Raw genomic sequence first — 22658 nt, forward strand, 5'->3', positions numbered from 1 at the left:
CCAGAAGCGGCTTAGTCATGCTGGCCACATGACCCGGAAGCTGTACGCCGGCTCCCTCGGCCAGTAAAGCGAGATGAGCGCCACAACCCCAGAGTTGTCCGCGACTGGACCTAATGGTCAGGGGTCCCTTTACCTTTACCTAAGGGTTGTTTTGACTTCATTTCTCGACATCAGCCCACACAAGAATACTAAACCAATGAAATGCAAGGTCCTCTCAGTGTTGCTAAACGCACCCTCTTATTTCAAACCTAACTCAATCCATTTGGGAGGAGACAAGCAGGGGACTGAGGCCTTTAATAAGCATCTCAGCAAGATGTCCCATAAGCAGCTTTCTGGACATTGTAGCAATATGAACGCTCAAATCTGGAGTCTAAAACATGAGAAGGACTCGGGCAGTTTGGTAATACGGTAGACCATAACCCGCTTCCACACATAGCTGTGATCTGAAAGCTGGAGCTAAGTTAACAGGATGTTCTGCTCTCACTTTGGCCAAATAAGTAACAGAAGTCATCAGTATCAGTCACACTTGTATTTGCAAAACTGGAAGGAAGTCCAGACAGGGAGGTCAGTTGTCACTCTTGGCAGTGGGCGAAGGCAGTCGAAGGCCGGCGGTGCTGTGAGCAATGGCCCCTCACCTCTTTTTCAAGTTCAGGAGATTGGGGGCCGACACCTTGACTTTGCCCGGAATATTTCTGGACAGGTCTGTATCCTGTAGAAGAAAATCACACGATTCCATCTTGATCAGCTGTACATGCACAGAGCAAAACCTTTGTTCTGTTAGCAGGAAACTCGGTTAGAAAAAAACCACACAAATTGGCTCCGAAAGCAGACGCCACTTGCTTTCGGCCAAAGCTGCAGGCCTGCCCCCTGCCCAGAGAAGGGGCTTCTTACCTTGACGCTGCGAAAGAGATCCTTCTCTCTTGGGGTCGCCTCCTTGGACTGCATGAAATTGTGCAGAGCCGTTTTTGCAGCTGTTGGGAAGACAGAAGGCACAGATTTATGGGGCAGGGGGCCATCAGCAGAGACAGAAATGCACCACAGTTTGTTCGCTTAGAACATCCTTGCTAGCAGGTTCACTGCGGCCACCACCCAACTGATAGATTACGAGCCTTTCTGCCCACTATGGAAGTCAGTGGGCACATTGCAGGCCAAAGGGGGAAAAGGATCCCAAGCTTGCTTACCTGGAGATGATTCTCCAATCACTACAGAGGACAGGTGAGTGGTTGTTTGCAAGCCGGACAGATTTCTGGGCTATCCATCTTTCTATAGGATTGATAGGGAACCTCCAGATTTGTAGCCAAATGGACCTACCAGGCCTCCCCATTTGGCCCACAAGGCCGTTTGGGGCAAGTCAAGCCCACCTGATGCCAGACATGACTGGGTGGCTGGGGACACCACAGAAGGGATTTTGACAGGTGGACAGGAAAACCAACCAGTCAATCATATGATGTGATAATGACATTGAGAGATTGGAGTGTAAGCATGAAATTTGGCCCCACAAATTTACTGTATTTTTCGCTGTATAAGACGCACTTTTCCCCTCCTAAAAAGTAAGGGGAAATGTGTGTGCATCTTATGGAGCGACTGCAGGCTGCGCGGCTAAGCCAGAAGCTGGAACAGCGAGAGAGATCGCTGCGCAGCGCTCCCTCTTGCTGTTCTAGCTTCTGGCTTAGCCCCTCTGTCCTCTGTTCCACCTCCTGGAAAAGCCCCCAGGAGCTGCGCTCCCTTTAAAGAGCCACACGGAGCGTGTGTGCGGCTCTTGGGGAAAAGCCCGCAAGTGCCGCACACACGCTCCTCACGGCTTGTGAAAGGGAGCGCTGAGCAGAGCCTGGGATGCATACAGCCTCTGCTCAGCACTCCCTTTAAAGAATATTTTTTTCCTTGCGTTCCCCCTCTAAAAACTAGGTGTGTCTTTTGGTCAGGTGCGTCTTATGGAGCGAAAAATACGGTAAGAGGTCAAGCTGCCTCATAACGCTCAAGTTTCCCGAGTGATGCTGCCCTGCGGAATTTTTGTGTGTGCAATTGATCCACTGGCTAGAAGAACAAAAAGGAGCTGGAAAGAAACGCAACGGAGAATATACAATACCTTTGCCCTTCTTCTGTGTGCCAGGGGTCAGCTTGACTTTGTATCTTTAAAAAAAGAACAATAACAAACACAAGGTTTAATCGGAGGCCCCTTTTACGAGGGGCAATGCCAAAGGGGCCAAGAGTTGCTGCCACTCACTTGTGGTTGGTCATGGTGGTGTAAGGGGCGCAGAATGGGATGGCGAAGAGGAGAATGTCTTCCAGGTGGGGCTGCCCAGTCAGAGAATCATACAGCGTCTCTCCTTCCTGAAACAGAACAGAGAGGATGGGAGCAGAGGCTGTGAAGGGAGGGGGGCATGCCTGGTTCTGGGGTTTTTCTGTGCTTTATCCTTTCAGGCAAATCCTTTAGACACACACACATTCAAGCCAGCTTTCTTAGGGTAGAAACACGCATACCACTCATGCTGGCTTGACAGAGATTTAATGGACTCTTCACAGTTTTAACTTTGTAATTCATTTCTTTTTGTATGTGCCGCACAATATTTTCAAATGGGGTGGTGGTGGTTTATACAGTCTTTAAAGACTCCCCATTGGCCGTATGGATGTACACAAGTTTTCTTTATGGTCTTTTGTGGCCATTCCATATTTCACTCAAATGCTCCCATGTAAGAATCTTTTATTTAAAACTGACACTAAGCTATTTCCAGGGACACGGGTGGCACTGTGGTCTAAACCACAGAGCCTAGGGCTTGCCGATCAGAAGGTCAGCGGTTCAAATCCCCGCGACGGGGTGAGCTCCCGTTGCTCGGTCCCTGCTCCTCCCAACCTAGCAGTTCGAAAACACGTCAAAGTGCAAGTAGATAAATAGGTACCGGGAAGGTGAACGGCGTTTCCGTGCGCTGCTCTGGTTCGCCAGAAGCGGCTTAGTCATGCTGGCCACATGACCCAGAAGCTGTATGCCCAGCTCCCTCAGCCAATAAAGCAAGATGAGCGCCGCAAGCCCAGAGTCGTCCGCGACTGGACCTAATGGTCAGGGGTCCCTTTACCTTTACAAATCTTAAACTGACACTAAGCTATTTTCAGAGCCCACTGGATGAAGAACATGTGGCATTTATTTCATAAAACAAAGGAAGGAACCTCCTTCAGTCTTTTTGGCAACAGGATATCTGTGAGTGGCTCGTCACCAGGTGAAACTCAACAGAAATAAGAGAAAAGGGTTCGAAGAATACACCGTGCTGACGATTCCTCGCATCAATGGAGGGGTGGGCAGGGAGAACACGTTCTGAGGAGGGATCTTCATGTTCCCTCCCCAAGCCACAGCTCTCTTAGGTTCAGGATACGACGGATCTGACCGAGTCAAAGCACTTCCAACATTCCCCCAGAAATTGGGCATTTTGTATTTACCTCGTTCCCCAGCTGATCCTGGTCCTGCTCGTCCTGCAAAAGTCAACATAAGAATGTAAGAACGTCAGAGTCCTGCTGGATGAGGCCAATGGACCACATAGTCCAGCGTCCTGCTCTCACAAACCGGATGGTTATAGGAAGCCAGCAAGCAGGATTTGAGCACAAGAGCAACTCTCCCCTCCTGCGGTTTCCAGCAACTGGCGTCCAGATGCATTGCTGCCTCTGATTGTAGAGGCAGAGTGTAGACATTGGGGCTAGGAGCCATTGGCATCCTTCTCCTCCTCCATGAAATTGTCTAATCCTCTTTTCAAGCCATCCCGGTTAGTGGCCATGACTGCCTCCTGTGGCAATGAGTTCCACAGTTTAACTATACGCTGCATGAAGAAGTCCTGTCTTCTTATCTATCCTGAATCTTCCAACACTCAGCCGAATTGGATATTGATGAGTTCTATTGTTATGAGAGGGAGAAAAACTGCCCTCTTTCTCTGTGCTATTTCATAAACTTCTATCATAGTGCCTCTTGCTTGCCTTTTCTCTAAACTTAAAAGTTCTGAACGCTGCAACCTTCCTTCACTCAAAATTATCAGTCATCTTGGTGGCCCTTTTCTCAACGTTTTCCAACTCTACCATATCCTCTATGAGTTGAGGTGACCAGAACTGTACATAGTCTTCTAAATGTGGTTGCTCGAGAAGATTTGTATATAATGGCGTTATGATACTGGCAGTTTTATTTGCAATTCCTTTCCTAATGATCCCTCACATGGAATTTGCCTTTTTCACGGCTGCTGCACACTTGGCTGACATCTTCACTATGACCCCAAGGTCTCATTCATTCCTGGTCAGTCACCATGAACGTTTATGTTAAATTTATGTTTTTTGCCCCAACATGCATCAATTTAACCTTGTTTACACTGAATTGCACTTACCATTTTACTTCAGCTTGGAGAGGTCCTTTTGGAGCTCCTTGCAATCTCATTTTAACAAGTGACTCCTAACTCTAGATCGTTTATGAACCAGTTAAAATGCACAGGTCCCAGTCCTGACCCCTGGGAGACTCCACTTCCTTTTTCCCATTCAGAGAACTGTCCCTTTATTCCTGCTGTTTGCTTCCTGCAACTTAGCCAAGTCCTTATCCACAAGACGACTTCTCCTCTTATTCCTTGACTGCTAAGCTTACTCAAGAGCCTTTGGTGAGGTACTTTGCCGAAAGCTTTTTGAAAGTCCAAGTAAACAATGTAAGCCAGATCACCTCTGCTGATATGCTTGCTGACACTCTCAAATAACTAGGTTCGTGAGACAGGACTTTCCTTCGCAGAAGCCATGCTGGCTCTGCTTTAGTGGGGCTTGTTCTTCTATGTGCTGGGTTATTTTATCTTTAACAACACTCTCCACTAGTTTTCCAAACATTAAGGCAACAGGCCTGAGATTTCCAGAATGGACTCCTGAATCCCTTTTTTTAAAATTGCATTACATTGCTGGCTTACCAGTTGTCAGGTGTGGGGGCTGATCTGTTACATATAAGTTAACATATTTTTGTGCAAAGATCAGAAATCTCACACTTGAGTTCACTGAGAACTGTCAGGTGGATGCCATCCAGGTGTGACGACCTGTCAATTTTTATTTTGTCTATTAGGCCTGGAACTTCATCTCTTGCCACCACGGTCTCAGTTCTTTAGACTTGCCTCCTGCAAAGGTTAATTCAGGCTCTGATATTTGCCCTATATCCTCTGTTGTGAAGACAGATGCAAAGAAATCATTTAGCTTCTCCGCAATCTCTTTATCCTCTTTTGCAACTCCTTTGACTCCCTAGTCATCCGAGGAACCAACTGTCTCCCTAGATGGTTTTCTGATACTAACATATTTAAAAAACTTCCTGTTCTTGGTTCTTCAAAGCTTTTTTTAAAGCATCCCTTTCTCTCTGCACTTCCTTTGCCAGATTTGTGTTCCTCTGCGTTCTTTTCATTTGGACAACACCCTCCAATAGCTTCTCTGACTCTGCCTGGGGTCCAAGCTGGTGATCTCTTGGCTCTCACAGTACCTTTTCCTGATCTGCTGGACACACTAGAGTTTCTAACATTGTGGTCTTAAACAACTCCCAGGCGTTTTGGCGATTTGACCCTCTGTCTTTTAACCTCCTCTTTACCCATCTCCTCATTTGGGACAAATTTCCTCTTTTGAAATCAAATGTGACGGTGCTGGATTTCCTTGGCCATTTGCATCTATATTTGGCTCAACAACGCTTACATCTCGCACCAGGTCCTGGGCGCCACTCAAAATTAAGTCGAGGGTTGCAGTTCTAACACCAACTGTTAGTGCACAGTCTATTATTATTATTATTGCCTGGCGTGCTCTGGTCCAGGGGGTCACGAAGAGTCAGACACGACTAAACGACTAAACAACAACAACAACATTATTATTATTATTATTATTATTATTATTATTATTTGGGGTATCTAGAAATATTGCCCCTTTGTCATGACTGGAACACATATCTAGCCAGTCTACGTGAGGGTGCTTGAAATCACCCTTTACTACTCCTATTTTCAGATGCTTCCTTGATTTCATTCATCATCTCAAGGTCTCCTTGGGCATTTTGATCAGGGGGACGGAAGCACGTCCCCAGTACTAAATTACTCCTGATTATGTGCAGGTGTCCTGCCCCTTTTGAGATTTCTAGATTGCTGGACTCACTGCTGTCTTTGATGTAGAGTGAAACCATCTCAAGCAACATGCTTAGCCTTCAGCAAAAAAATGGGCCTGGGGGAGAGAGGTGCAAAGAAGCCTAGCTTTTGGGAAGCTACTCAGCTCTTCTTGGGTGGCCCAGAAGCTGGAAAATAGAGAAATCTCACTCAGTGTGGCTGTTCACTGCTTTGAATCTGGTGGCTGGGTCTTTAAAACTGCCTGCTTTTGTTACTGTACAGTGGTACCTTGGGTTAAGAACTTAATTCGTTCTGGAGGTCCGTTCTTAACCTGAAACTGCCGCCACTGTGCGATTTCTGTTCTCATCCAGAAGCAAAGTTCTTAACCTGAGATAATATTTCTGGGTTAGCAGAGTCTGTAACCTGAAGCATCTGTAACCCGAGGTACCACTGTACTACTACTGGGTAGTAATCAACTACTACCCAATGATTCCGACTATCAGGGTCCCTTCTAATTCCATGATTCTGATCCTACTCAGAGTACACCCAGTGAAATCAAGAACACGAGAAGAGCCTGCTGGATCAGGCCAATGGCCCATCGAGTCCAGCATCCTGTTCTCACAGGGGCCAACCAGACTCCTCAGTGGGAAACCAGCAAGCAAAATTCGAACACAAGAGCTGAGCAGAGACCTCTTCTTCACTCATCAATTTCAATGAGTCTATTCTGAGCTGAATATCCCCCATGTCTTGTATGTCTTAGTCTATATTTTTGCATGCGTCAAATTACCTGAAGGAGTGTCTCCACCCCCATCATTCTGCCCGGACGCTGAGGTCCAGCTCCGAGGGCCTTCTGGCGGTTCCCTCACTGCAAGAAGCAAAGCTACAGGGAACCAGGCAGTGGGCCTTCTCGGTGGTGGCACCTGCCCTATGGAACGCTCTCCCATCAGATGTCAAAGAGAACAACAACTACAAGACTTTTAGGGGACATTTGAAGGCAGCCCTGTTCAGGGAAGTTTTTAATGTGTGACATTTTAATGTATTCTTAATCTTTGTTGGAAGCCGCCCAGAGTGGCTGGGGAAACCCAGCCAGATGGATGGTGTACAAATAATAAATTATTATTATTATTATTTATTTATTTAGGCATTTGCAGAATATGTTCCAAAAAAAAACAAAAAACAAGCAATGCAATTCAAAGAACAAAGGGGAGAAAAATGAGTTCTTGTAAGACACTTCCTGTCTATCTTTATATAAGCATCAGGATCCGTCAGTCACTGTTCCCTCCACCAGCAACGAAACATGAACAGATCCAAAATGGGCCTTTCGAGAAACAAGAGGGGAACCCTGGCCTGCTCCGGGGAACCCCAAGATTTTCAGAAGCACGACAAATATTTCAAGACCAAAGAAATAATTAGGCGAAGGGGGCGGGGAGAAGAGGACTGAACATGCTGAGCAGCAACAGATTAGGAAGCACCAGTTAGAAGAAACAGGAAAACAGGGAGTGGGGAGGGGAGATTTCTCACCTTGACCCCTGAAATGACCGCAACTCACCCTTCGCCAACCTGGTGCCCGTGAGAGGTTGTGGGGCTGCTACTCCCATCAGCCTGGAGGGCACCAGGTTGGCCAAGGGGGAAGTACCTGGAGGAGGGCTGGTTCCAAGGGAGGAAAGCCTGCGGTACCTAGCGTGGGGGCAGGAGGAGTCTCTGCTTTCTATAGCAGCCGCCTCTTATTTATTAATTAAAATTTATATACTACTTGATTGTAAAAAATAGCAAGAAAACTATCAGTTAAAAACAACACATTAAAGTATTCAAAAGACAGAACCAGCAATGAGCTACAAACAGACTAAAATGCATATCAACGTTCTATAGGCAGGGGCAAGTTTGTCTAAAAGAAAATTGTTTCTAGCAGGTGCAGAAAAGAACGCAGAAAAGGCCCCTGCCTAACATCACGTTACAGGAATTCTGAGGTCTTACATATCTACCGTATATAATAAATGTTCATAAATGTACGAGGCAAACACATACGTAAGTATATAAACCATGTGTCTGAAATAGTACAGGAGAGCAATCCCGAAACCATTTTGACTCTCCCAAATTGATCCTCTGCAAGGAGGGAGTTAATGGGAAAATTTCCTCCCCTTTGTCTCTTTGCTCACAAATCCTGTCTTAAGGGCATATCTGTGTCTGAATAGGGTGAGCCTGGACCCGGATTCAGGAACTGAGTTTACCATCACAAAAGAATGGCCAGGATGCCCAGGTAAAAGCAATCAGTGACCATTATCAGGTATCCTGGCAGACAGGATTTCTGTTATTTGTCTCCTACCGATAGAGAACCTACATAAGGACCCTATTAGTGCTCTCGGGTACCCCATAAGGGAAAAGGAGAATTTTTTTTCCTTATAACAATCACTAGGCAGGGAGTTCCAAAGTGCAGGCACCGTATTTTTCGCTCTATAAGACGCACCAGACCACAAGATTTTAGTTTGTGGAGGAGGAAAACAAGAAAAAAATATTCTGAATCCCAGAAGCCAGAACAGTAAGAGGGATCGCTGTGCAGCGAAAGCAGCGATCCCTCTTGCTGTTCTGGCTTCTGGGATAGCTGCGCAGCCTGCATTCACTCCATAAGACACACACATTTCCCCTTACTTTTTAGGAGGGAAAAAGTGAGTCTTATAGAGCAAAAAATACGGTACCGCCAAACTAAAATATTGGTTTCTTACAGACGTGGCACCTGCAGTGATGCCCCTTTCGCAGAGTGAAGGGATCGAGTGGGAGCCTGTGGGATCAGGCGATCTCGCAGGAAAACTGGTCCCAAGTTGTTAGGGGCTGTGGCGTTTGCCTCCTAGGATGGGTCATAAGGAAAGGGTTAAAATAGTTGTGGCGTGATTGGCCAGTGAGAATGCAAGGGGGGAATAAAAGTTAGGGTGGGAGGTTTTGAAAGTCAGTCGAGTCGAGTTGAGTGAAGTTGAGGTTTGGGAGTTGAAGAAGGAAGAGGGAGGTTTAGGTGTGGGTTGGTCGAGTTGTATTGTGAGAGAGTGAGAGGAATTGTTAGGTGGAGTCAGATAGATAGTTGGAATAATCAGTTTGGAGTTGTTAGGAAGTAAGATAAGGGGCGCGGGTGGCGCTGTGGGTAAAACCTCAGCGCCTAGGACTTGCCGATCGCATGGTTGGCGGTTCGAATCCCCACAACGGGGTGAGCTCCCGTCTTTCGGTCCCAGCTCCTGCCCACCTAGCAGTTCAAAAGCACCCCTAAGTGCAAGTAGATAAATAGGTACCGCTTTATAGCGGGAAGGTAAACGGCGTTTCCGTGTGCTGCGCTGGTGCTGGCTCGCCAGAGCAGCTTCGTCACGCTGGCCACGTGACCCGGAAGTGTCTGCGGACAGCGCTGGCCCCCGGCCTCTTAAGTGAGATGGGCGCACAACCCTAGAGTCGGACACGACTGGCCCGTACGGGCAGGGGTACCTTTACCTTTAGGAACTAAGATAAGAAACTGCCAAGTAAAATTAACTGTAACCATAAGCTTGTTCCTGCATTTAAAAATAAACTTGATTATTTGTTTATGTTAAGAACTGAATGGACTCGGTGTGTCCCCGTGAGATACGGGGTGGTGGCAGCGGAAAAAGCAATCGCAGTGGCGGCGCAGGGTCAACAGACCGTCAAATGTCCGGGGGCCCTGGGTGTGATCGCCACAGGGGCTTTGTGCGCTAACAGGGACAGGTTCTCTCTCGACTGCTTACCTTCTCGTCCAGGTGCTCCTCCAAAGCCACGTCCTGCAACTCGAGGGCCACGTGCTCTATCGTGACCCCCTCTCCCCTCCGGCCCCCTCGCGGCTTCTGGGGCTGCTTCTTGCCAGAGTCCGGACCCCCCTTCCCTTTCTTGGCTTTCCTCGGCTTCTCTTCTTTGCTTGACCCTGCAGACTGGGTTGGGCGCAAATTCAAGCCACGACACAGAAAGCAAAGGGGAAATACATTTATTTTCTCTTTCTCCCCACCCCAGAACGTAGGCCACAGACAAGGCCAGATTAATACCTTCAGAGGCCATAAGCAGTTAAAAAGTTTTTGGTGCTCCCATACGTGTCCAATTCAAAAAATAAACAATAATAAACAGCAAAATGAATTTTTATTTTTCAAAATGAAACAAAACCTACAGTAAGATGGAAAATAATGTTTATTTTTGTATACTTCCATTTTACTTGTATTTGAAACATTTTCTCCTACTTTTTATAATTGCAAGGTTTTTGATCAGATCCTCAGAACTAATCTTACATAACATGTCCGCTTCTATGCTTAGTAGAGATTATGATAAAGATAATAATTTTATTATTTATGCCCTACCCTTCTGGCTGAGTTTCCCAGAATATATAAAGCATAATAAAGCATCAAACATTAAAAGCGTCCCAATACAGGGCTGCCTTCAGATGTCTTCTAAAAGTTGTATAGTTCTTTATCTCCTTGACATCTGAAGAGGGTGTTGCACGGGAATAAGGCATCTTCTGTTGGGATTTTTTAATATACTTCAACTGAGAAAATGTACGCTCAGCTGGGCAATTTGTGACCGTTAATGTTAAAAATATACGAAAGCAAATGTCGGCATTTGGAAAATCAGATTCAATATTGTCTGAATCTTGTTTTCACCTTTTTTATTACACCGAACGTATGATGCACATACAAGTGAAACTGCCGAAGCTGAGCTGAGAAATTTACATCCAAGTTATCGGGTATCATACAGGTATCAATCCGCTTTTGACAACACTGAGAATAGTTTTCAATTTCAAAGAAAACCTCTCTGCTATTTCTTTTTTTGTGGAGCCTGGTTCAGCCTCACCGAATGATCCATAGCAAATCCAGCAATGGAAAATTCCAGTTTTCCATTGATGCCCTAAGCATGTGCTTATTCTGCTTAATGATTAATCCAGCCGTGGACACAGAAGAGCTGAGCCAGTAAAAAGAATATACCAAGAGCTCAGGCCACAAGTTTCAATATAAGGAAAAATTCCTACTCGAGAGTTGAAAAGAAAAACGTGTATATTCTGCTAAGAATAACAGTTTGAAGCTAATAGTAAATTTAAACACAACGTGTAAGTACGATAGTTTTAAGGTAAAACGTTTAAGTACAGAAATAATGTAGTTTCAAATATGCAGTGATATAGTATAAAGGTACATAAAATACCAGTACACAACAATTATTTTGTACAAGTCTCAATGGCAGTCAAAAGGAGTCCATATTATATAGAATCAGAATGTAGAATAAAGAATCAAATAGGGCCGAAAAGGAGTATCCGGAGTGTGAATCAGATGTACGACTCAGTAGTGGTGACCAGGACAGGGCCCTGTTTCGGAGTAAACGCCTTCTTCAGCTCGGTTTTTTGAGGACTATAAATCTGTTGGAAGTCTGTATCATTTAATTCTTTTATGTTTCTTTTTCGACATGCGTCTTAGATAATGGAATGCTCCCAAGTTTTCTTGCGTTTCTCTGTGCGTTTCTCTGTGCACAATAATTGTCCACCCAGCTCAGTACTAACTCTCCGGGGGTTTTGGCAGGACATGGATGCTTTAGCTGGGATTCCTGCATTGCAGGGGGCTGGACTAGATGACCCCTGGGGTCCCTCCCAGCCTTACAATTCTATGAGATCTCCCAGCCCTACCCGGAGAGCCGCTGGGGGTTGAACCAGAGACCTTCTGCACGCAAGAAAGATGCTCTAGTCTCTGAGCTGCAATGGCCCTTCTTCCCCAGGTAAAGAGAGACCCATCCCAGTTGAGTCCCAAATGCTGGCATTGTGGTCAGGAAAAAGGACTATATCCACACATGTGGTGGGAATGTAATCTGGTTAAGGAATATTGGCAAAAGATTATAAAGGAAATTTCTGGATAATTTCAAATAAACATAGAAGTTAATAGGGATTTGTTATTTTTGGGAATACTGGGAAATAACAAAGTAAAAAAGTACCGTATTTTTTGCTCTATAAGACTCACTTTTTCCCTCCTAAAAAGTAAGGGGAAATGTGTGTGCGTCTTATGGAGCGAATGCAGGCTGCGCAGCTATCCCAGAAGCCAGAACAGCAAGAGGGATTGCTGCTTTCACTGCGCAGCGATCCCTCTTGTTGTTCTGGCTTCTGAGATTCAGAATATTTTTTTTCTTGTTTTCCTCCTCCAAAAACTAGGTGCGTCTTGTGGTCTGCTGCGTCTTATAGAGCGAAAAATACGGTAATAAGCAAGAGTTGTACAAGATTATGCTTCTTGCTGGAATGGCAGTTATTACTTTGGGATGGATAGAAAAGGCCAAATGGAATATTGAAAAATGGAATGATTATGTTTTTGAATACGTACAATCAGAAATATTTGCACAGATACTGGCAGAGGATAGATGGGAAAACAAATGCCAAAGAATCACAAATAAATGGGCTTTTTACAGGGACTGGATAGAAAGAGGGGAAGTCAACCTTAACACACAAGCTCGAATGAACAGACTGTGTACATGGATAAAGATATGAAGAAGGAAAGGCCTGACCGGGGGGGGGGGGTTGGAGTGGGGGGGGTAAACCGCATGGTATTTTGAATGGATTTTGTTATGTAAGTCCTTTTTCAGAAACCATATATATTAATGTTATGTAGGTATGCATTGTAGTATGAATGAATTGTGTTCTGTATTCTTTGTTTATAGAATATATATATATAATGTTACGTTACTAAGCAAATTTAATAAAACAGTTAAATAAAAGAGAGAGAGAGAGACCCATCCCCTTTCCGCCTGACTCACCCCCAGCAGCTTCATGATCAGCTCCCGCTCTTCTTCGTCCTGGTCCTTGTATTTCTCCTTGATCTTCTTCAGTTTACTCTGCAGAGGAGAGAGGGAAGGAGCAGAGTGGAGCAGCTTTTTCCACAGACAGGGCGCTCTAGGCTCCTCCACAGCACTTGCTCCAAATGCGGCGCCCAACTCGTTCTGGATCCGAGCCATTTCATTCGTTTTACAGTGGTACCTTAGTTCTCAAACGCCTTGGTACTCAAACAACTTGGAACCCAAACACTGAAAACCTGGAAGTCTGTCTGTTTTTGCTATTTATTTTGCATTTTTGTTTTTGCGGCTTTTTTATTTTGTTTTGGTGACTGCGTGGAACCCAGTTCAGCTACTGATTGATTTGTGTGACTGCAGTACATTGTTTACTGCTTTCATTTTATGGATCCATGGTCTCGTTAGATAATAAAATTCATGCTAAATTGCTGTTTTAGGGTGTGTTTTTTAAAGCTTGGAATCCATTTTGCATTACTTTATATGGGAAAGTGTGCCTTGGTTTTGGAACGCTTTGGTTTTGGAACGGACTTCCGGAACGGATTAAGTTTGAGAACCAAGGTACCGCTGCATTTGTCAATATTTAAACACTGCTTGACAGCAAGAGAAACCCTCAGAGCGGTTTGCAGAAAGACAAAACAATAAAACTGAGACAAATTTGCAGCAATGCTTTAAACAAAGCTAAAACGCTATTTTCTAAACACCTGGGCACGCTTGTCTAAACAAGAACGTTTTTAGCAGGTGCCAAGAAGGGGAAAGTGAAGGCAGCTGCTTGACCTCAAGAGGCAGGGAGTTCCAAAGTGCAGGCGGCAGGCAAAATAGGCTAACTCTACAGCTCTGCAATGCCCACCTTCTGTCCCCTCTTCATGGGCTGCTGGGCCGCTGCTGCATTCTTGCCGGCGCTGGGAGGAGGCGCTGGGAGCTGAGGGCCGTCGTCCTCTTCCTTCCCCTTGGGCGGGTCTGGATCCTCTGGGTCACTTGGCTTCCTCTTCTTCATTTCCCTGGAGGGAAGGCAGGTGGCCTGAGACGCGTGGTCCCCAAACTGGGCAACAGCGACCCCTTAGTGGCGTCTTCCTTAGCAGGTTGCAGCCATTCCTAATAAAGCTTTTTATAAGGTAGGGCAGGGGACACGGGGGAAACAAGAGGGCAGGGCCCCCCAAAAGCTTGGAAGCCACTGCCTTAGACCATCCAAGGGCTCAGATAGAGAATACTGGCTGATGAAGATGATGGACTATGCCGAAATGGTGAGATTGACTGGGAAAATCAGAAACCAGGAATAGAAAAATTTCAAGGGAAATGGGGAAAAAATTATAATGTACTTAAGAGAACACTGTAAACAACTGAAAACTTGGGCAGGATTTGAGTTATGCTTGTAATGTATGAAAAAATATGGAAAAATAGACTATTAATTTTTTAAACAAATTAGAGAATATAAGGTAAGCAGATGAAAAAAGAAAGAAAGATAATGGTAACCAGGGAAGGATGGAGGGATCCAGAGAATCCTAAATGAGGAGGTGAATGATGTGTTTGAATTTAAATTTGCAATGTAAAACTTCATAAAAATATATTTTTAAAAAAGAAAAAAGACCACCCAAGGGCTCAGACTCCGACCAGCTGCTTGGCTTCAAACTCAGCCAGGAGGCACCAACCAGAGGCTGAGAGAAGAGCCACTGTTGGGGGGGGGGCAAGTCAAACCGCACCCCCTGGTTGCCCTCATCTCCTCCGTGCTTCTGCCACCCCCTTCCTCCTCTACATGGTGATGGCGTCAGTGGTCCCCCCTACCCACCCACTGCCCGGACAAGCCTAATTTTTGCGACTCGTGTTTCGCCGCTGCCGTCTCTTCCCAATTCTTCCCCACCCCAGTTTACATTTTCTGCTGCTGCTTTAGCAGTGGCGGGACACGGGTGGCGCTGTGGGTTAAACCACAGAGCCAAGGACTTGCCGATCAGAAGGTCAGCGGTTCGAATCCCCTCGACGGGGTGAGCTCCCGTTGCTCGGTCCCTGCTCCTGCCAACCTAGCAGTTCGAAAGCACGTCAAAGTGCAAGTAGATAAATAGGTACCACTCCAGCGGGAAGGTAAATGGCGTTTCTGTGCACTGCTCCGGTTCGCCAGAAGCGGCTTAGTCCTGCTGGCCACATGACCCGGAAGCTGTACGCCGGCTCCCTCGGCCAATAAAGCGAGATGAGCGCTGCAACCCCAGAGTCGGCCACGACTGGACCTAATGGTCAGGGGTCTCTTTACCTTTAGCAGGGGCACCCAAACCCTTCACCTGAGCTGCTTTGCTGAAAGGAAGGAGGAGGCAGGCAGCTTTGGCAGGGGGGTGGGAGGGAGGGCGTGGGGCAGGGGGGCCCTCCAAAGCACAGCCCCTGTTCACACACACACACACACACACACACATACGGACGGCCTCTGTTTGGAGGCTACTTTTAGGAGAGGGAGGGAAAAGGGGACTCCCTCCACGCTGGCACCAGCAGCCAGCAAACCTCAGCCTGGCTCAGTTTGCGTTGCACGTGGCCCTGCAGAAATCTCCTCGGGGAGGGAGAAAGTCAGACCGGCAAACCAGCCACAAGACTGAAGACGTCTGCTGGATCACACTGAATCTGCCGTCCAAGGATCCTCACCTCCGCTCCTTGGCTGAGAGGTGCCTCCGGCCCTGAGACTTGCTGTCGCTCTGCAAGGGAGAGAGAAAAGGGACTTAAGACTCCGTCAGTTTTCTCTGGGGCAGCAGGCAAGCATTACCATCACCGGCTGGTATCAGGCAGGAACTTACCAAGCTTGAGACGTCCTCCTTTGGAGCAGGTTTTAGCTGTGATCTGGAAGGAAATGAATAAGTCCTTTGTTAGCAGGTGCTGCCAATCTGGTGTGAGATGTTGGGAAGTGGATGTTGATTATGGGAGAGAAAGTTCTTCCTAATGTTTACTCAGACTCTCCCTTCTTGTCATTTGAATCCACTGGCTCAAGCCCTACCCTCTGGAATAGCAGAAAATACCTATGGGACCGCCTCTCCCGGTATGCCCCACGGAGAGCCTCATGTTACGAAAAAGGAGCAATGCAGAAGCGAGCTCCAGGTGGCTGGAAAGCCAAACAGGATGTTGACGTTATGGGACTGTACCGTGGGAACAAAGGGACAGTCTATTCAGTGCACTGAGCACCGGATGTTAGCTCAGAGTGTCACATGACCCTGTACTGGAAGTACATGGGAGGAGTTTTCTCTCTCTGCTGTTGGTGATGAGAGAGAGCAGTCACGATTTCTCTGTACTGCTGGAAAGACAGGAATAAAGGCATGTAAATACATTTCTGTCTGTCACTTTCCCCTCCCTGGGAATGGAGGGGGGGAGGAGTGGTGTGTTCTTTTCACGTTGAGAAGGATCGCCGATTTAGACCTCCCCTGATCTTGCCGGGAGTCGCTGACAGGGAGGTCAACAAGGATTCAAGCCGGGCACCTGGAGGGTGGCCAATTCCTCTGACTTTGGCTTGAATCAACATCTGGTAGCAATAGCCGGTGGTTATCTGTGTTACGAAGAAGGAGCAATGCAGAAGCAAGCACCAGGTGGCTGGAATGGTAAACAAGATGTGGATGTTATTGGATTGTACCGTGGGAACCAGGGACAGTCTGTAAAGTGCTCTGAGAGCCGGATGTTACCTCAGAGTGACACATGACCCTGTACTGGAAGTACATGGGTGGAGTTTATTCTCTCTCTGCAGTTGGAATCAGAGTGTACAGACGTGTTTCTCTGTACTGCTGAAAGACAGAAATAAAGACATGTAAATATATTTCTGTCTGTCTCTTCCCCCCCCCCCTGGGAGTGGAGGAGGGGGAGGAGTGGTGTGTTCTTTTCACGTTTGAAAAGGATCGCCGAAGAGACCTCCCTTGATCTTGCCGGCAGACGCTGGCAGGGGAGGTCAATAAGGATTCAAGCCGGGCACCTGGAGGGTGGCCAAATTCCTCTGGACTAAGAGCTGGACTGGCTCTGGTGGCTTGAATTCCGACAATCTGATCCATGGGAATCAGCATGAGAGGTGAGAGGTCGATGGATCGTTGCCATCCTCTGCACCTAAGAAGATAAGGAAATGTCTGCGTGCAGCCAGAAGCTGAACAGACAGCTGGACACCGAGAGGGGGGTTTTCCAGGCAACGGAGCCCCAAAAGGTATGCTGAATTTCGGGCTAAAAAGTGTGAACGCAGATTGATTTATTCTCTGGTTCGCGAGAGCTGCGTTTGGAAAAACAGCTCTGAGAGCAAGGCTTGCATACCAGGAATTCTTGTGGTTGATAAGATTTCCTGTCCCAAGAAAGGTTGCTAGGCAACGACCGTCAGTAAGTGGAAAGTTACTGAATGGCTCAGAGAGAGAGTCAAAGTTTGTTTTGGCTATCTACGCAGCTGTGCAAGGACTTTAAACAACAGCGTGAAGTTTGCCTGCCAGTGTAAGCAGTAAACAACCTGAAAGAGACTTTTGGATTTTTACTGGCTTGAGAGTAAGAGCAGAGACTTGGATTCAGAATGGATGCCAAGAAGGGGGGAGGTTTACCCTATCTACCTCCCCTGACAAATGACAATTATTCATCTTGGTCTATAAAGATGAAGGCCCTGCTGCAGAATCAGAGGATCTTTGAGGTGATTGAGAACCCCATCCCTGCAGCACCAACGCGAGGTTGGGAATCACAGAATCTGAAAGCCAGGACGGCTATAATTCTGTGTGTCTCAGATGACCAATTGGTGCATATTCAGAATTTAGAGTATGCACGAGAGATTTGGGAGACGCTGCGTAGAACACATCAGAGGGATGCTGGTTCTTCAGCGTTGCTGTATTTTGAGAAGCTGACCAATCTGAGACTTGCGCCTGATGGAGATGTTCAAGCGCACCTGACGGAGATGAAATATCTGCGCCAACAGATGGTGGAACGCAATTTCCGTCTGCAGGAGGAAGTGTTTTGCTTCATGATGATAAACAGCCTAAATCGGACTTACAAAATGGTTGCCAGTCAGCTTGGTTCTCTTCCGGCTCAAGATTTGACTGCGGAGAGGGTGTCTGCCGTCGTTCTGAATGAACAGGACCGCCTTGCTGCACTGGAAGTAAAGGACAGGGGGAGGGAGGAACGGAGTTCTAATTCCCCCGCTTATGTGGCTACTGGAGAGAATGCTGTAGCTTTGAACGTTGTCCGATGTTACAATTGTGGACAGGCTGGGCATCTTCAGCGGAACTGTAAGAAGCCACGCCAGCAAAAAGGAGCTAAGGGCCGCTCAGCAAAGCCTGAGGCATCAGGCAAAGGTCATACCAAGCCTTCGGTGAAACCTGCAAAGGCTTTGATGGCGAAAGGAACCACGCCAGATGTTAGGAACTCGTTTATAATCGACACTGGAGCGACCGTTCATATGTCCCCACACAAAGGACTCTTTTCAACGTTTAAGAAGCAAAGCTTCGCTGTGAAACAGGCCAACGGTCAGGAGCTGGAAGCGACCGGGATAGGGACTGTGTATCTTAAGAGTCTGAACTTGACTATAAACAATGTTTACTTGGTTCCTGAACTGAAGTTCAATCTGCTGAGTGTTTCGCAGATTGCAAAGAAAGGACTGAAACTGTCCTATGATGCTGAGAGCTGCAAGATCTACAAAGATGGAGAGTTGTTTCTTTCTGCCAGAGAGAAAGATGGACTGTATTTGTTGAGTTATGCACAAAGTGATTACATGGAATGTAATTCATCTGTGTCTAACCTAATTTCTCTTGCAGGTGTGACCAAGAAGGTGACTGGGGTCAACAGAGCATTTCAGCGAGTGTATGCTGATGTGATTGGTCCTCTAGAACCATCTAGAGGCAATGCAAGATTTTATCTTGTGTGTGTGGATCATTTCTCTAACTTTGTCTGGACTTATGTGTTGGAAAGACCACAGGAAGCCTTGGAAAGGTTTCAGGAGTTTTATGACAAGGTTAAGAATATGCATGATGCTAACATTGATTTTCTTTTCACAGATGAAAAGCGGATTTTTCTTTTACAGGATTTTCAGGAGTTCCTGCAGAAGAAAGGGATAAGGCACAAGGTTGCTGTTTCAGCGGAAGCGTGGAACAGGGGTGTCTGTGTACGGGTGAACAGAGAATTGCGAAAGGGGATGAAAGCGCAATTGCTTAGTTCACATCTGCCACATGAGTACTGGGCGGAGTCTCTAATGTCGTATTGTCATACATGGTTGAGAAAGGTTTCAAAAGAGTTGGGAAGTTCTCCTTTTGAGAAACTGTTCCATAGAAAACCTTCTGTTGCCCATTTCAAGGTTTTTGGGTCTCATGTGAGGACAGAAGCTCCAGGTGGAGTAAAGAATGCCAGAGGCATTTTTGTGGGGTATGAAAAGGGTCTCTACAGAGTAATTTTGTCTGAATCTGGTCAGGTGATTCTCACAAAATTTCTAGAGAGTGCTCCTGAACAGGAGAGAGTGATAGTTCACACATTTCCCACAGAGGACGATTCAGATGATGATGTTGATTTTACAGATTACAGTGGTACTGAGAGTGACAGTGATAGCTCGGAGAGCTCAGTTGTCACAGTCATTGAGAGGAAATCTCACACGATGGATAGGCCTTCACAGGTGAAGGATGAACCACTGTTTACTATTGGAACTGGTTCTCCAAAGAGTCCTGAGACTGAACCAGTGAGCAGAGAAAATCAGCACCTCATACGAAGGTCTGAGAGAGTTACAAAGGGTGCACCACCCAAGAGGTACTCAAAAGAGTTTGCTAACTTAGCTGTTGCATGTGTTGCTGTTGTAAACAACCAAGGACAGGTTGGAGCTGTGTCTAAGTCAGAGACAAAGACACAACAGAGAGTTGCTAGCCAAGGTAATGCAGATGCACTCATTCCTTGGAAACCAGACAACCAGAGAGGTACACTGGGGAAACCAGTGGCGGGGAGTTCCAAGAGTGGAACTGAAACAACAGGGGAGTGTTATGTGTATAACAACTGTTTGTTTTCTTCTCTGGATCACGCTTTGCTTGCCACAACACGCATTGATTCTTTTGGGGGAGGATGTTACGAAAAAGGAGCAATGCAGAAGCGAGCTCCAGGTGGCTGGAAAGCCAAACAGGATGTTGACGTTATGGGACTGTACCGTGGGAACAAAGGGACAGTCTATTCAGTGCACTGAGCACCGGATGTTAGCTCAGAGTGTCACATGACCCTGTACTGGAAGTACATGGGAGGAGTTTTCTCTCTCTGCTGTTGGTGATGAGAGAGAGCAGTCACGATTTCTCTGTACTGCTGGAAAGACAGGAATAAAGGCATGTAAATACATTTCTGTCTGTCTCTTTCCCCTCCCTGGGAATGGAGGGGGGGGAGGAGTGGTGTGTTCTTTTCACGTTGAGAAGGATCGCCGATTTAGACCTCCCCTGATCTTGCCGGGAGTCGCTGACAGGGAGGTCAACAAGGATTCAAGCCGGGCACCTGGAGGGTGGCCAATTCCTCTGACTTTGGCTTGAATCAACACCTCAAGGTCCATAAATAGCAACACCCTAGTGGTCCCGGGCCCTAAGGAAGTCAGATTAGCTTCAACCAGAGCCAGGGCCTTTTCAACACTGGATCCGGCCTGGTGAAACACTCTGCCTCATGAGACCAGGGCCCTGCAGGATCTGATTTCTTTCCGCAGGGCCTGTAAGACAGAGTTGTTCCGCCTGGCCTTTGGCTTGGAGCCAATTTAATTCCCTCCCTCTCTTTCTTTTTTCTTTTCCTTCTCCTCCTGCGATGAGGCTGCATTTTAATATTTCAATATTTTAATGTTGTATTTTAATCTTGTTTTTAAGTTGTATTCATTCATCTTGTTTTTATTATTGCTTGTTAGCCGCCCTGAGCCCGGCCTTGGCTGGGGAGGGCGGGGTATAAATAAAAATTATTATTATTATTAAAACAATCTTGCTCCATCTCCTTCAGATGCCTGAAGATGGTTATCAGATCTCCTCTTCTCCGGGCTAAACATCGCGCCAACTCAACCCTTTATCGTAAGGCCTGATTTCCGGACCCTCCATTCTCCTGGCCGCCCTCCTCTGCACACCTTCCAGCTTGACAACACCCTCCTTAAACTGGCTCCAAGAAACCACTTCCCAGATTTCACTACGCCAATCGCAGCTCACACCCAGCCAAGCTCACAATCCAAACGTTGCTTCGTCCTCCTGAAAGCAACACACACAAAACCAAGGTGTGGCTCAGCCTGTCTCGGTTACCTTTGGGACTGCAGGTGCGAGAGGTCAATGGTCGTGTCGGGAAAACGTATGTCTTCCGAGGCCTGAGTTCCTTTGCCCTCCTCCTCCTCTGAGTCTGCATACTCCTCGTCGGACGATCCTTCTGGAGCCAGGACATGCCCTGCCCCATCCCCATCTCCCTCCTGGTGGGGGGTCTCAGCCGGATCTTCCTCATCCTCAGCCTTCTCCTTTTCGCCATCGCTGCTGCTGCTTTCGTCTCCTTCCGGTGCGTCTTGGAAAAGAAAGTGCAGCTGCATTCTCCAGGGCTTAGAGTCTAACAGCCATCTGCAAGCAGATGTCCTCCAGATACTATGGACCACAACTCCCATCATCCCTGACCTTTGGCCATGCCAAATGGGGCCGATGGGAACTGTATTCCAACCTTGATAGGACAGGACTGGGAAATCTCCTGCTGCCTGAAAAGATTCTGCCCCTTTTTCCTACAGTGCTCCCTGGAACCAAAACTCTCCCCACCAGGAAGCTTGTATGGGGCCCTCTCTCCCTCTCTAAGGATTCATGAACCTGGTGCCCTGCAGATATTTTGGACTGCTTCCGTGTTGGCTAGGGGGATGGGAGTCTTCCTCCAAAACATCTTGAGGGCACTAGGTTGGCGAAGGCTGCCCTCTCCTCTCTAAACCTTTTAACCAGACCTTTGGTTGATCCAATTTACATCCTGTGCCCTTTTAAAATATGTTTTTTGGGGGGGCTATTGGGTTCTTGTTTTTATTTTTATTAGGCATTTTGTGGTTTTATATCCTGTTTTTTAGTGATGTATGGAAGCGAAGCGAGATCTGGAGCATAAAGAAGGCTGATTGCTGAAGAATGGATGCTTTTGAATTCTGGTGCTGGAGGAGACTCTTGAGAGTCCCATGGACTGCAAGAAGATCCAACCTCTCCATTCTGAAGGAAATCAGCCCTGAGTGCTCACTGGAAGGACAGATCCTGAAGCTGAGGCTCCAAGACTTTGGCCACCTCCTGAGAAGAGAAGACTCCCTGGAAAAGACCCTGATGTTGGGAAAGATGGGGGGCACAAGGAGAAGGGGACGACAGAGGACGAGATGGTGGGACACTGTTCTTGAAGCTACCAGCATGAGTTTGACCAAACTGCGGGAGGCAGTGGAAGACAGGAGTGCCTGGCGTGCTCTGGTCCATGGGGTCACGAAGAGTCGGACACGACTAAATGACTAAACAACAACATCCTGATTTTATTCTGTGAACCAGCCTGAGACCCCCAGCTATAGAGCGGTCTATAAATTCTAATAATAATAATAATAATAATAAACCTCAAAATGAATATTTTCCATGAAGTTCACTGTGTCAACGGACTTTCTCCCATATCCCAGGACCACCCCATAGCTCTCCCTGGCAGTATGTGGAGCCCCCGATCACCCCCCTAAACCCACCCCTTTGCCCTCCTACCTAAGGGCTCCATCTCTTCCTCCGCCAGTTCACTGGTGCTGCTGGTCACCGTCTCCATGTCCTCGTCTTGCACTTTGACCTTCCGCTCCCCTTTGTGCCGCCACACGCAGGATTCGTCCACCTGGGGGAGAGAAGGCCGTGTGACCACGGGACGCAGGAAGCCCTC

General features: G+C 47.0%; 1 protein-coding gene across 2 annotated transcripts in view; it reads right to left on the reverse strand.

Moving 5' to 3' along the window:
• Window positions 1-277: 277 nt before the first annotated feature.
• Window positions 278-22658, reverse strand: part of NEMF (nuclear export mediator factor) — a 46871-nt gene continuing 24490 nt past the window's right edge. The window contains exons 22-33 of one of the 2 annotated variants that reach the window (XM_053384151.1): window positions 22493-22613; window positions 21056-21305; window positions 15626-15668; window positions 15477-15526; window positions 13705-13855; window positions 12825-12902; window positions 9806-9985; window positions 3430-3462; window positions 2225-2331; window positions 2087-2130; window positions 892-971; window positions 278-709 (exon numbers count right to left, since the gene is read on the reverse strand). In XM_053384151.1, coding sequence (XP_053240126.1) covers window positions 632-709; window positions 892-971; window positions 2087-2130; window positions 2225-2331; window positions 3430-3462; window positions 9806-9985; window positions 12825-12902; window positions 13705-13855; window positions 15477-15526; window positions 15626-15668; window positions 21056-21305; window positions 22493-22613 — 1215 coding nt within the window. In that variant the 3' untranslated portion in view covers window positions 278-631. The remainder of the gene's footprint in view (window positions 710-891; window positions 972-2086; window positions 2131-2224; window positions 2332-3429; window positions 3463-9805; window positions 9986-12824; window positions 12903-13704; window positions 13856-15476; window positions 15527-15625; window positions 15669-21055; window positions 21306-22492; window positions 22614-22658) is intronic. The other variant, XM_053384234.1, reaches the window with a different exon arrangement.

This window comes from Podarcis raffonei, chromosome 1 (genome assembly GCF_027172205.1).
Source record: "Podarcis raffonei isolate rPodRaf1 chromosome 1, rPodRaf1.pri, whole genome shotgun sequence".
Taxonomy (NCBI): domain Eukaryota; kingdom Metazoa; phylum Chordata; class Lepidosauria; order Squamata; family Lacertidae; genus Podarcis; species Podarcis raffonei.